Source organism: Pterocles gutturalis, unplaced genomic scaffold (assembly GCF_000699245.1).
Source record: "Pterocles gutturalis isolate BGI_N339 unplaced genomic scaffold, ASM69924v1 scaffold42254, whole genome shotgun sequence".
Lineage (NCBI taxonomy): Eukaryota > Metazoa > Chordata > Aves > Pterocliformes > Pteroclidae > Pterocles > Pterocles gutturalis.
This window is the reverse complement of record NW_010137192.1, coordinates 1-13,448: the sequence shown is the minus strand read 5'-3', so window position 1 is coordinate 13,448 and position 13,448 is coordinate 1. Positions and strand designations below refer to the sequence as shown.

Sequence of the window (13,448 nt, the reverse complement as noted above, 5' to 3'; positions counted from 1 at the left end):
CATTCTATGATATTTCAAATCTGTGGATTGTTAATGTTATTGGAGTCTTAAAGCAATTTTGGTTAAAATGGGGATAAATTTATTATCAGTTTGTTACAAATAAATCCTGTTAAAGTTTATCACCTCGTCTAAATTCCTGTGAGTTTCCGCAACAATAAGGTATCACAAAATTACACTCTGTCATAATATGTAAGCTTTTTAATAATATATAGTTATAATACTTACTGAGGGTCGAATTTTATTAGCTTTTTTTTCAGTTTTCTCAGTTCGTCCCTTAAATGTTCTTTTTCCCTCTGGGTATTGGGGTCTTGTTCACTTTTTTGTTTTTGCAACAAATCAAGGAATACATTCTTGGCTGCACGTTCCACTGTATCCAAATTAAATCTTAAAGTAAATAATGTATAACATACATGAGTTAGGTAAACTTTAATAGAATTTTTATTTATATGTAATGCTGTTACAATAATATTCAGTGAGCCTTATAATCTGGCAATAGTTAGAATCTAATCATTAGACGTGTATCCCTATGCCATCTCCAAATCATAGTCCACATTCACTTTCAAACTGCTATTATTCCAGAACTGAATGGTAAAATATAAAATACTTCTGCCAATAAATTATCTATAGACAGTATGCTCAGCTCTACCTTTCCCTAAGCTGGACACTTGGACATAAAGATAAACCAAACTGTAGCTTAAGTCATTTTAATTCTTCTCAACTACCCAGTTGAGAATCAGTGCCTGTCTTTCTTCTACATAGCTGTTCTTCCTCATAGCTTTTTCAGTATTCAATGATTTGGAGTTCAGCTGGGATGAAGACTTCCCCAGCTTCACTCTCAAAAAGTACGACTTTAATTCTTATTGCAGCAGGCAGATCCTGTTAACTAACACCATACAAGGTGTTGGCAGCACACGGGGTGATGTTGCACTCTAGCCCATTAGAATATTCACAAGTCATTCAAATCTGGCAGTCACCAAGAACAGGAATAAAAACTGAATGATTTTATCCTTCTATCTAGAAAGGCCAAATACAGATTTTAAGGCTAGGAGGTAACCTCTCCTTAACTTAAGCTTTCCAATTCTTCAGGGAGCCATAAGTCACCAAGAATTTCTAAGGACCCATCATTCCAGGGTAGATGAGAAGGCATTTGTGCACCTCCTCTAAGGAAAGGAGGATTGGAACTTCTTATTGAGTGCCCCAAAATGATGTTGCAGTTCATACAGCAGCCCTGAAATTATTCTTTATTTGAGAGAATTATAAATATCTAGGAGTCCTTTTGGAAACTGTCAGTAATTTGAAACTGCAGTAATTTGAGATGTACCATCAATATGTATATTCACTTTTTTCTTCTTTCTTTCTAGAGTTCTTTCAGAAGAAAGATGCCTTTTTGTCAGCATCAAGCATGTGAGAACTGAAACGGCAGTGAGCATTCTACCCCTAGCTATCAAAGTGTCCAGTGTAAGGAAGGGCGAGGCTTCATACTGAGATGAAAAAACCTTCCATTTTCACGTGATTGTTCCTAAGCATTATTACAGCGAGAATATGCAACTGTTTACTGATAACCAGCTTCTTTTTATTATGAAGTCCAGCATTGAAGTACATGTCTACTTTAGTAATATTAGCAATATCACTGACAGTAACAGTATTGTCAGTAGGCTCAAAGTTGTGCATGTTTGATTTTATATAATTACATCCTGCATATATGCAAAACAGGTTGATTGATGCATGTCACTGGATGTAAGATGAGATTGTTAGAGGCTATGCAGTTGAACCATCACCATATTAAAAATGCACACATTAACAAAACCTCATTCCACCCTTTCTCTAGCAAATCTGTCCCTACATACACCATTTGCAACTCTAAATAAACAGCATACACTTTCCCCAAGTTTTACTGACTACACTGGGGCAAAGCAACTGAGAATCTCACTCTCATTTCAATGTAGGTCAGTTTCTTGTCATTTTCTCAGACACCATGCATGGATTCTACTCTTTCCACACAGTAATTAAACGCTCCTAGTTTCATTTCAGCTAAACCTTTAGTGCCATAAAGATGCATGGGTTGATAGAGCTTGTAGGCATTTACTTTGTATGTTTTAAAGCAAAGGTAACAAATACCATAAAAATGGCATTTGCCAAGCCATATTAATGCTTATCTCTAAAGCCCATTTTTCTGAATATAAGCAATACACATGTAATACATGGAATGTACTTACATGAAAAATATGGCAGGCAACTTATCCATCTCATGTAATTTACCAACAAAGCTTGCAAAACGGTGCCACTTTTCCCGTTCTGAGCAATCCACAGGTTTTGGCTTAAGGTGCTCCAGTAGTGCATTCACCTGACCAAAGTAGTATTGTGGAGATTTTAATGGCAGAAACTTCTGGCCAGAGGCTAACAAATATGAAGACTCCATTTTTCTGTGTCAACTTCTATCAGCTCAATTTTTTTAAATAATTCAGAACTGCAATAACCACACACACACAGTTTATAGACTAAAAGGTCCGCAAGTTATCAAAGGACTTTGGCAAGAGCTCAAAATGCAAATTGTTGTAGCATTCATGGCTACCATCACTGTGCAAATAATGAAGTATCACTAATATACTGATTATGATATATTTTCACGTTAAGTGTCATATTTCAAGAAATTTGATTTCTTCACAGATATTATTTATTTTTACCTTGTTGATTCACTACCTCATCATATTCCTTTTTATGATACAGGAATAGGTGGCCTCCAGTCAAGGACCTGGTTTTCTGCTCATTGCTTTAATTTCTATCTTTTACATGGAAACATATGTACTGTCTGTGGTTACACAGGTTTCAAATGAGCAGTAAAAAAAGAAGTAGACTACAAGAGCAGAGCAATGGTACAATATTCCCACCAATTACAGGAGGTACCTAAAGGAGTCAAGAATTGAAATCTCACAGCAGTATCAGAAGTCTGATTCCCAGAGAAGCTTGTGAAAACATCACCTTGAAAATGCTTACGGAAATGCCACAAATATTAGTGCTTATTTTTCAAGTACAGCAGCAGTTAAATGTAATAATTATTGGAGGAGAAACTCCCATAATTATATTACTACATGTAATTATTATTATTTTAAAGCTGTACACATTCTTAAGAAAGCACCCTGTAACAACTGGTACCTTCTGTCTTTGGCCAAGCACAATCCATTTGCTTAGTTCTTTCTTCAGTTCCTGTTCGTATTTCCTCACATCTGGCTTTTTTATCACTACTTTATTCTTGAAAGAGACAAACTCCTCAGGATCTAGCTCCTGGAAAACATCAATATAAAACATTGGAATCCTTTGTTATCTATTCATTTTGATATATTTTGCCACAGCCATGTATACACACCTGTGCCCTTGGCCACTCTTGCCAGATTTTAACCATTGTGTCATAAAGCTGGATGCTCTCTCGTGGAGACAGAGAAAGATCTGAAGGAATACCATAGTTCTCAATCTGCAAGGAGTTTCAACAAAAGAAAAATCATTGAACCATTTTGATGGAATCCATGTTGCCTAAATGTAACAGTTGCTAAACAATGCTGACACCAGTATTATGCTTACATGATTGACTGTTAATGCAGCACACGGATGACAATGTTCAATGAGAAAATCACTGTCCTTTAAAGAACACACATACTTTTCCAAATCATTGTATCTTTCTTCATACAAGACTGTGAAGAGACAAAAATGCTGTCATGATGCACTTGTTTGTTTTAAAAAGCAAGTACTTAATCCTGCAATATTTGTTTTTATTTAAAAAACAAAACAAAATATGCTTAAATTCACACACCATGATTAAAGTTTTTGCAGAAACAACAGAAAAATTTATTTCTTAGGTACAAAATATTCTGATACACACCTAATCTAACACGGTATGATTTATTTTGACCTTGTACTTCAGATTTCACTTTACTTTTTCTTGTAAAGTTCATTTCAGTGTTTCTAGACCGTCCTTTTACTGTATTTGCAGCACGTTGCCAATACCTTTTCACAGATTGTAACCACCTACAGTGCAAGAATAAAATAAAAAGAAGACTTATAAAAAACATTTTAAGAAAATTCCTACAGCTATAATAGATTAATTACTACAATCTGCTCAATATAGGATTTCCAGTCCTCCCTCACCATCTTCAATGCAATTTTTTCCAGCTTATCCCAGGGTGCAAATGAAAAATGTGAAATAACATCATCATATATATAAACATTGTGCAGGTGTTTTCTCTGATTGATGATGGACAAGTGTGTATATCAGGCTTTGGCGATTCAAATAGATGCAGAAGCTTCCCAAATTCCTCTGCACAGCTCAATTATGGGGTCTGAAAGAATAGTAGTGCCTGTTCTCGTTCCAGAGTTAAGAGTTACAGTATTGTGTCAATTGGGGAGTAAGGGCAGCATAATACATATAACAATATAACTCCAAATTAGTTGCCTCCCAATATTAATTGACCTCTCTAACTAAAACAGCTCATATCCAATTTAAATATGCTTTTGTGAGCAACAAAATTCCACACATACTCAGTTAAGTGTTCCGGGTTACTGACAGTAGCAGAGAGCGCCAAAAACGGACACTGAATTGTTACCAAAAGATGTTCCCAAACCTCTGCTCCAATTTCACCACCAAGACAATGGACCTATGTTTTCGGGAAAAAGGATTAAAAGAAAAGCATTCCTTATCAAAGTGCATCCATAAAAGGAGTTTGTTTCATGTTTTGCGAAAGACAGAAATTTGTCAAGATCAGTACTGAATAATTCCTACGTTGTAGCCAATGAGATCCAAATCAAATGTCCAGTAAATCCCTCTCCAGACTTCACTGGATAGCAAATTAGTCTAGATTTCAATACCAGATTCACTGTTTGTACCCTAGATACTCACTGGCATCATTAGCAATTATCTCTATATACAAGAAAGAATACAGTAGGAATTTTAAATTTAGCAAGATTAATTATTGATTACTTTTCCCCGGATACCGTATTATGTGAAACATGTATGACCCCAGTCTGGAACACTATTTGTGCAATTAAGACTACAATGGTGGCTTTTAGCTTTTCAGTTGATGAGCTTGAGAGAAATAAAGAAAGTTTGTGGTAGCTTTGACTGAATTGTATGTCTCCTTGAGGACTAACAGAGTTTTAAGTTTTTTCACTGGAGTACATAAACACTATCAGCGAACAGGAAAAAGCAAGTAAGTCTGAAATAATACTGCTGAAAGTTGTTTTTTTACAAGCAATAACGAACATAATGAAAATTTGAGTCACTGGCATTTTTCCTCAAAATTTTTAATATATTTGTGAAATTGTTTACTATTAGAAGATGCCTACCTCATCAAATATAACATATTGTATCCGTTTGGTCCATTTCTGGCAACGAGGAGACAGCATCAAGATTTCTAAACATTGAGGCACGGTCACTAGTATCTAAGAAAAAAGGTTTGTAAAGCATTATTTTTAAGTAAACTGACTAATCAGCTACAAGTAGATTCTATATTTTAAAAGCATTTAAAAATACGTATGTATTTTATTTCAAGGTAAGCTAGAATGAATGAGTGATTCTTGAAGTCTGCAGTCTTCAAGAAGGGCAAGAAAGAGGTCCCAGGAAACTACAGGCTCGTGAGCCTCACCTCAACCCCTGGGAAGGTGATGGAGCAACTAATCCTGGAAATCATTTCCAAGCACATTGGAGAACAAGAAAATCATCAGTAGTATTCAGCATGAATTCACGGAGGGGAAGTCATGCTTGACCAACCTTGACCAACTTCTGTGATTAAATGACTGGCTTGGAAGATGAGGGAAGAGCAGTGGATATTGTCTTCAGTAAGGCTTTCGACAATGTCTCCCACAAGATCCTCACAGACAAGCTGCTGAAGTATGGGCCAGATGAGATAGGGAGGTGGACTGAAAACTGGTTGGAAGGCTGGGCCCAGAGGTTGGTGTACAAAGAGGCTGTACAAAGTCTAGCTGGAGGCCAGTAACTAGTAGTGTACCCCAGGAGTCAATAGTGGGTCTGATCCTGCCTAACATCTTCATTAATGATCTGGATGATAGGGAAAAATCTATCCTCAGCAGGTTTGCTGATGACACCAAACTGGAAGGCATGGCTGATACGCCAGAGGGTTGCGCTGCCATCCAGAGGGACCTAGCCACGCTGGAGAAATGGGCTGACAGGAACCTCATGAAGTTCAACAGGGAGATGTGCAAAGTCCTGCACCTGGGGAGGAACAACCCCATGCACCACTGTATGCTGGAGGCCATCAAGAAGCATACTCTGCAGAAAAGGACCTGAAGGTTCCAGTGGACACCAAGTCGAACAGGAGGCAGCAATGTGCCCTTGTGGCAGAGAAGCCTAATGGTATCCCAGACTGCATTAGGAGGAGTGCTGCCAGCAAATCAAGGCAAGGAATCCTTTCCCTCTTCTCAGCACTGATGAGGAGTCCTGTGTCCAGTTCTGGGCTCCCCACTTCAAGAGAGATCAACCTAGTGGCCTTCTATGATTGAGTGACTACAAGAGAGGACAAGGTAAGAGCTACTGATGTATTCTATCTGGACTTCCATAAAGGCATCTGCTGTATGCTGGTAACCAAAGGATTTTAATGTTTTTTCTTTTAACCAGAGCAGGTAATCAACTGCATGTCCCCTAAGGACGAACAGGTAAGGTTGTATGCCATAGACCGAAAGCTTCTGTTAAGCAGTACTGGCATGCTTAGACTTTTCCTGAACTTTGTATTTAGTAGTGGCACAATCATTACAATCAGAATCAACATTTTCAGAAGCCAGAATTATTATGCATTAAAAAGCCCACATAAATATACCTGAGAATTCATGACATCATGACGATAATCTCGCGTGAAGACTCCACACACTACCAGACCATCAGGAAGTTTCTTGGTGAATCGACTGTATATAGTTCCCACCACTTGGTTTACAAGGGCCTTAGATAAAGCAGGTCATTAACAAAACTAGACAGTGTATGTCTAAAGGCATATGATATTCCGAGACATATAAAAGCATTCAATTTTGGCACTAATATTAATGTACTAGACTATAATGTACCATGTAGTGTACTATTAGGTCTAGCCTGTCAACAATGTTAACTTTAAAAACATAAGGTACCTGATTCTGAATTACGCTCAAACGCTTTCAAATAAATTTAGTGTTATGTGAGTTATACATTATTAATTCTATAACTTAATTATTTTCTCTTAATTATTTTCAAGGCAGTTAAAAATAGATCACATTTTACTGCATCTACAAGCACTTTAATGATCTCAAAGTCCTGGGGCTGCAGGTATAAAATAAATTTCTGCACCCAGACTAATATTGAAATGAAAAGATTATTTTGATGCCCAAGCTGAGTATAACCACAAAAAAAAATATTATAGATAACAATCCATAGGGATTGTTATTGAATAACAGCACATGTAATTCAATATCCAAAAAATATATTACTGAACATGAAAATTAGTTTTGGAATAAATCAAAACATAGTGCCTCAGCACTGAAGTCAGTTTTTAACTAATAGCGTAGAACTCTCATTAAAAATATCCCCCTGACTAGAGTTTCACAAATTTTCTCTTGAAGCATCTAACAGTGATCTCGATTAGAAAAATCAGCTTGACTTGCTTGGTCACTGTTCTGTTCTAATATTACTTTCAGCATGTTAGTAGTCTATTGGTACTCTCAACATTTATTTAACATGCTACTTATAGTACTTGTGTATATACTAGTGTTTCTGACCTTAAATTAGCTCTACAGATATTAATAGACAAAAACTCTACAAGAGCTTGAACATTTTGAAGATTTCTTAGTAAGCATGCTGTTTCTTGTAAAACAGAATGGAAAGATTCCATTTCTAATAAAAAATGTGTCAACTAAATTTGCGTAACAAGTTACCCCAAATGGTTTCAGAACCTTACTGAGAAATACCATAGTCATACATACAGAATATGTAGGAGGATCCTGCCTTACCTTTGTAGGAGCAACATACACAACTACTCCATCATTGCTCGTTTTCAGAACTTTTTCCATGCAATAGTATGATGCATATGTTTTTCCTGATGAAGTGGGAGCAACAATCACTGCAGACTCATTATTATCTACAGCATCAAGAAGTTCTCGCTAAGAGAAAAGTGGTTAATTATGTCAAAATATCCTGTTATGAAGTTCTTATTAAGTAAACCATCTCTTTCTGTGAAAAGATCTTGGTTTTGCATGTAGACTTTATATACAGATTTTAGACTACAGAAAGTTAGAGTTAACCTAGTCATTTTATGACTGTATTCTTTTCTCTTAGACTGTTTGTGGGAAAAAATGGAACTACAAATTATAATTTGTCTATTTCAATTATTTGGTCTGAGGTACTGGTACCAGAACATTCTGAGTCCAAACCTGGACATTTTCAAATTAAAAAATAGAGCCAGTTAATTCAGCAGCATGTAATGTAGTTCCAAAAACTTCATTGTTTTATACAAGGCAGCATTTTGTTCTTGCATTATAATAGTTACATTAATACCATCCAAAACTCTCTTCTGCTCTTAGCATACAGTGTTTACTAACCTGTTTTCTTCCCTATTATTGCCTTCCTCTATGCCCTCTCACCTTACATAGGTCTGTGAAAGGATGGAGGGAGGGGTACAAAAGAGGAAATAGAAATAGTACTAACACTATATTTGTCTATCAGCATATATACCGAATTGCAAGCTGCTTTTCAAGCAAGTGACTGTTTTGCAGATATGGACATGCAAACCAGCAAATTCAGCTGGTCTCCCCAGTCCAATAGTAAAAAAAAAAAAAAAATAATCTGAACGGGACTTACTCTGCTTTAGACAGAAAAGTTATTTCTCAGTTCATACTATGGGTAATTCTTTAGGGACAAATGAGCAAAGGATGAACAGAGATTATCTAAATGGGGCATCACCACCATCAAATTTGGTAATAAACAGTGAAATTCCATGGATTCAGCATTTCTTGAGTTGAATTCCTTGGGCCAAGTTCCCTGTAGAAAAGTTCTCAGTGTAGAAAGAACATGGAATACAGTCCAAAATTATCTACTGAATTTGTTAAACTTGTTAAAAAGAAAATTTGTTAAACAACACTATTTTTGACAAGCAGATAATAATGTGTATTTTTAAACGGAAAAAGAAGATAATTTCCATTAACTTTATGCAAAAACTTTGTGTCTCATTACCTGCCACGTGTCTGGTATGAAATGTTGCACTCGTGGATCTGGATCATTTCTCTCTTCTCTCAGCAAGTAATAATCCATGTATTGTAGCTGAAAGCGAGCTGGACCCACTTTGACGGCATAGTTGCTTATATTCTTATCATTACTTTCTCCTGTCTATAAGATCAAATGAAAATTCAAGTTGGTTTGAAAGTTAGCAACAGATTAAGAAAATGGCTTTTTTTGCTCTGTGGAACCCTGAAAGCTTTGAAAAATGCATGAAAGTGCAGGTGATTTTTAAATAATTTATTGCAGAAATCTGTACCACATAGACTTACATCAGGGTCACACTTGTATATCTTCAAAGGTGACTATGTTCCAAAAATAATGTCTTACATAGCTGGTGTTGGTGATGTTTTTGTTGTCAGGAGAGCTAACAAGGTAAAGCTCAGCCTCTTCAAGCTATTGCCTGCCAGAGCCTTCTTATCCTGTATTAATGTCTCTTTTCTTCACCCTGCCCTGACAGTTGGAATGCAATTAAAATTGTTTGAGCAACAGTCTATAAAGTTACCTGGCCAGATAGAGAGCACGCCAAATTCTCAAACCCAAGAAGTCTTAGATATCTGGTCAGCTTTTGTAGATGTGGTTTCTCCAAGAGATCTTGATATTTTTCAAGGAGGATATGAATTCTCCTCATTACTTGAACAGCTTTGCTTAAATCTTTAGATTTGTTACCTTAAAAAATAAAGCCTACGGTTATTTGAGAGATAATTGTATCACTGGGAGTCTTTTCATATTAGATATTTTTAGAAGATACCTTATCCATCCAACTGCATTTATGACAATTTAAAAATTAATTTTATTTTAAGGCAACTAGATAAAGACAACCCACACTTTTGTGACATCTACAAAGAGTGCCACCACAGATTTCTGTGCAAACCATCATCACTCAGACTGTGAGCTAACCACCTCAGCTAATTAAACAAGCCACTGCAGTTTACATACATTTTAACATGCATGATACCTAATCATTAAAGATATATACAATATTTTTTTTACATACGCAATGTTTACAAAGCAAAACAGGAAAACAGCTACAATCTAATTCCATTGGATACTTTACAGCTGACGGAAAGGATCTTGAAATTGCAGAAGTGGACCAGAGCCTGATAATACTTACACCTTTCATGCTCCTGAAAGAGGGCTGTATTTAAATGTCTTTATCCCAGCTGACAATGTCCAAAGTCACTCACTCTCTTGGTTAAAGGGAGTGGAAGCTGAATACTGAACATGAATTTGGCTATCATACCTTGCTCTCTGCAGTGTTCCTTCCACACTTCTAAACAGGCAGACAGTCCTGTCATTTCTACGCTGAACTTCACAGGTTTAGTCTTAAGGGTCTTGAGAAATGTCTCCAATTTATTTATTCCAACAGTCAGATTTGCTTTTATTTCCTTTTCAGTTCGTATACACAAGGCTTTCCACTGCTCCTGTTCTTTCTTTTCTTCTTTAGTTTTCAGTCGCCTGTTGTTTTCTTCTGCAATTATTTCTGCTTTACTTTTCTATCCAATAAAATGAAGATATTTAGAAGTAACCATCACTGCATGCAAGCATAATCTAAAAAAAGTTAATTCATAAACTCAATCCCAGCAGGTACATTATAGTTTTCAATTCATCTGTGTGATGCATTGTGTTTTTGGGATTGTTTAAAACAGCACTTCATTTTGAAGGAGATATAATTTTTGAATCCCAATATATGTTGCTTGAAAGAGCTTCCCTAAGCTTCATTTTAAGTCAGTATAAAGCATCACAAGTAGCATAAAAAAAGCACAAATGTGGAAAAATAAAAGAACAGATGTCACAGTTAAATTTCAAGTTTTTATAGATGGGTAATAGCAATTCTTATCATAATGGGATGCCTTTCAAAAAGTTAAATAAGGGTTCAACCTTACTTGAAATTAACAAAGTTTTTTATATTAAGATTTTTATAGCTACATACCCTGTAATGTCTGGCAATGTTCACATCGGATTAATTGCAATATCTACAGGATCTTTCACAGAGAATGTTTCCAAATAGTGCAGGGAAATAAATAACTGAATTACAGTTTTTCCAGTATTTCTCAATAGTTTCTTCAAGTAAAATTAAATTAATGAACTCCAGTTTCCCTCACTCCTCATTTTAATACTGGCCATGTGCCAAAACCTTTAGAGAGTCCTTTTTTTTTTTTTTAATTTCATTGTGTGTCTTAAAATATAATCACTGGTCAGCATTCCTAACTAGGAAGAAAAAATCATTTTGCCAATTAGTTAATGAAATTTGAAGTAAAAAGGCAATTTAAGTTTCTTCAACTGAGAATTACTAGTGCTTTCGGAATATAAAACTTCAGCTATGGGACTCCTGTAGTAGAAATCCTTTCCTGGATAATAGAAAAAATATTTGGAAAGAGCAACTTGAATATACTCACATGCTTTTTTTGTGTTTTTTTGAGAGCAGCATTAGCATTCCCTGACACATGCTCTTGAAGTACAACAAGTTTTGAAGTGCTGTCTTCCAAAGTGCTTCCATAAAAGTGACGAAAAGTCTGTAACTTCTGTATTTGTCTTCTTTCATCTGGATCTTTGGATTTTGCTGCAAACAAATATAATTTAAAAACACTCTCATAGAATTTCAGCCTAATCTATTTGCAAGAAAAGGTATCTGGGTAATGGATACATTTCCTAAAAATTCCTCATTGACCTAAAGGCCAAAATCCCATTTTGAAAGAGGCTGACTACCAACACTCACTGAAATCCAACAGTACTTTGAATTATCTGAGAGATGGGCAATAGACTAAAATTCAAACCGCGTTAGGCACACATTAAAAATATTGGAAAGCTTAACAAGCAGGATGCTTGGAATGCAATTAAAACTGTTTGAGCAAAATGCCTAGGCTTCTCACACAGTCCATGAAAACAGGAAGATGTCTTCCAAAGGCAATACAGATGGTCAGAAAGAGACCTCTTCCCGACAAAAACATCATCAGAACATAAATAAATGCTGCTGGAAGAACACCTATGCTAGTCAATGGAAGATACTGAACTGAGTACATGGATACTTCCACACTCGAGCCTAGGTATTTCTCTCTGCCCTAAAATTTTCTACGTGCGAAGATCCATCTCAGAAGATCTTTCTGTTTTTCACAAGAAAGACTGAGATTACACATTCCAGTATCCAGAGTATTGATGCAAGGCACAGGAGAGACAGGACTCTCTCTTCAGCTGGAGTGGACACAAACCTTCAACTCCAACACTATGGAAGGTGCTCTAGTTACTGTTCTGCAATTAATGCTCTCTGAACTTCCCATTGAAATTACAGTGTATGAAAGAATGCAAAAAATCATACAGTCAAAGATCAGCAGATGGAAGCCTGGTAAACTCTGGTTTACCACTGGTCAAGCAGTACAAAGACCCACTCAGGAAATGTTTCTAAGTCACTGAATGAAATCCATAAGCAACACTGGAAGTACCAACAGTAATCCAGGACTCCTCAACTCCTGGTAGGTTTTTCACAGTTTAATTCTGTATGATGCAATAGGTGATGAGAACATCATTGAGAGAAATTTTTGTGAACTTGCTAGTACATACAGTATCATATACTTAATTTCATGTAAACATGCAAATCTAAGATCAAAACTAAGTCCATGGCTTGTTTTCCTTAGTACCTCAAACTGGAAAAAACTTACAGGAAACTATAATGCATAACATCAAGAATTATGATACAAACAGCTTTTGTCTACTTCTGTGCTGGTTCTAGTGGGATAGAGATACATTTCTTCACTGTAGCTAGTATGAGCCTTTGTTTTGGATTGGTGATGAAAACAGTGTTGATAGCACAGGGGTGTTAGCTATTGCTGAGCAGTGCTCACACGCAGTCAAGGCCTTTTCTGCTTCTCACACCGCTCCACCAGCAAGTAGAGTGAGGGTGCACAAGAAGTTGAGAGGGGATACAGCTGAGACAGCTGAACCCAATTGATCAAAGGGATATTCCGTACCACATGACATCATGATCAGCAATAAAAGTCCAGGGAAGAAAGATGGAAGTGCAGGGGAATGTTTGGACTAATGGCATTTGTCTTCCCAAGTAACTGTTACACATGATGGAGCCCTGCGTACCTAGAGATGGCTGAACACATCCATGCAGATGGGAAGGAGTGAATGAATTCCTCATTTTGCTTTGTTTGCATTTGCAGCTTTTGCTTTACCTACTAAACTGCCAGCTGTAAGAGAAGATCAGGTT

General features: G+C 36.4%; 1 protein-coding gene across 1 annotated transcript; it reads right to left on the bottom strand.

Moving 5' to 3' along the window:
• Positions 1-225: 225 nt before the first annotated feature.
• On the bottom strand, positions 226-11,801 carry LOC104457489 (probable ATP-dependent RNA helicase DDX60; the record flags this gene model as incomplete). The annotated part of the gene is made up of 14 exons (XM_010082543.1): positions 226-384; positions 2,217-2,344; positions 3,154-3,282; positions 3,365-3,469; positions 3,577-3,686; positions 3,875-4,020; positions 4,531-4,646; positions 5,335-5,430; positions 6,822-6,941; positions 7,978-8,127; positions 9,197-9,349; positions 9,744-9,907; positions 10,482-10,734; positions 11,638-11,801. Coding segments are annotated over 14 exons (1,993 nt in total), but the record flags the coding sequence as incomplete, so codon positions are not given.
• Positions 11,802-13,448: the final 1,647 nt, after the last annotated feature.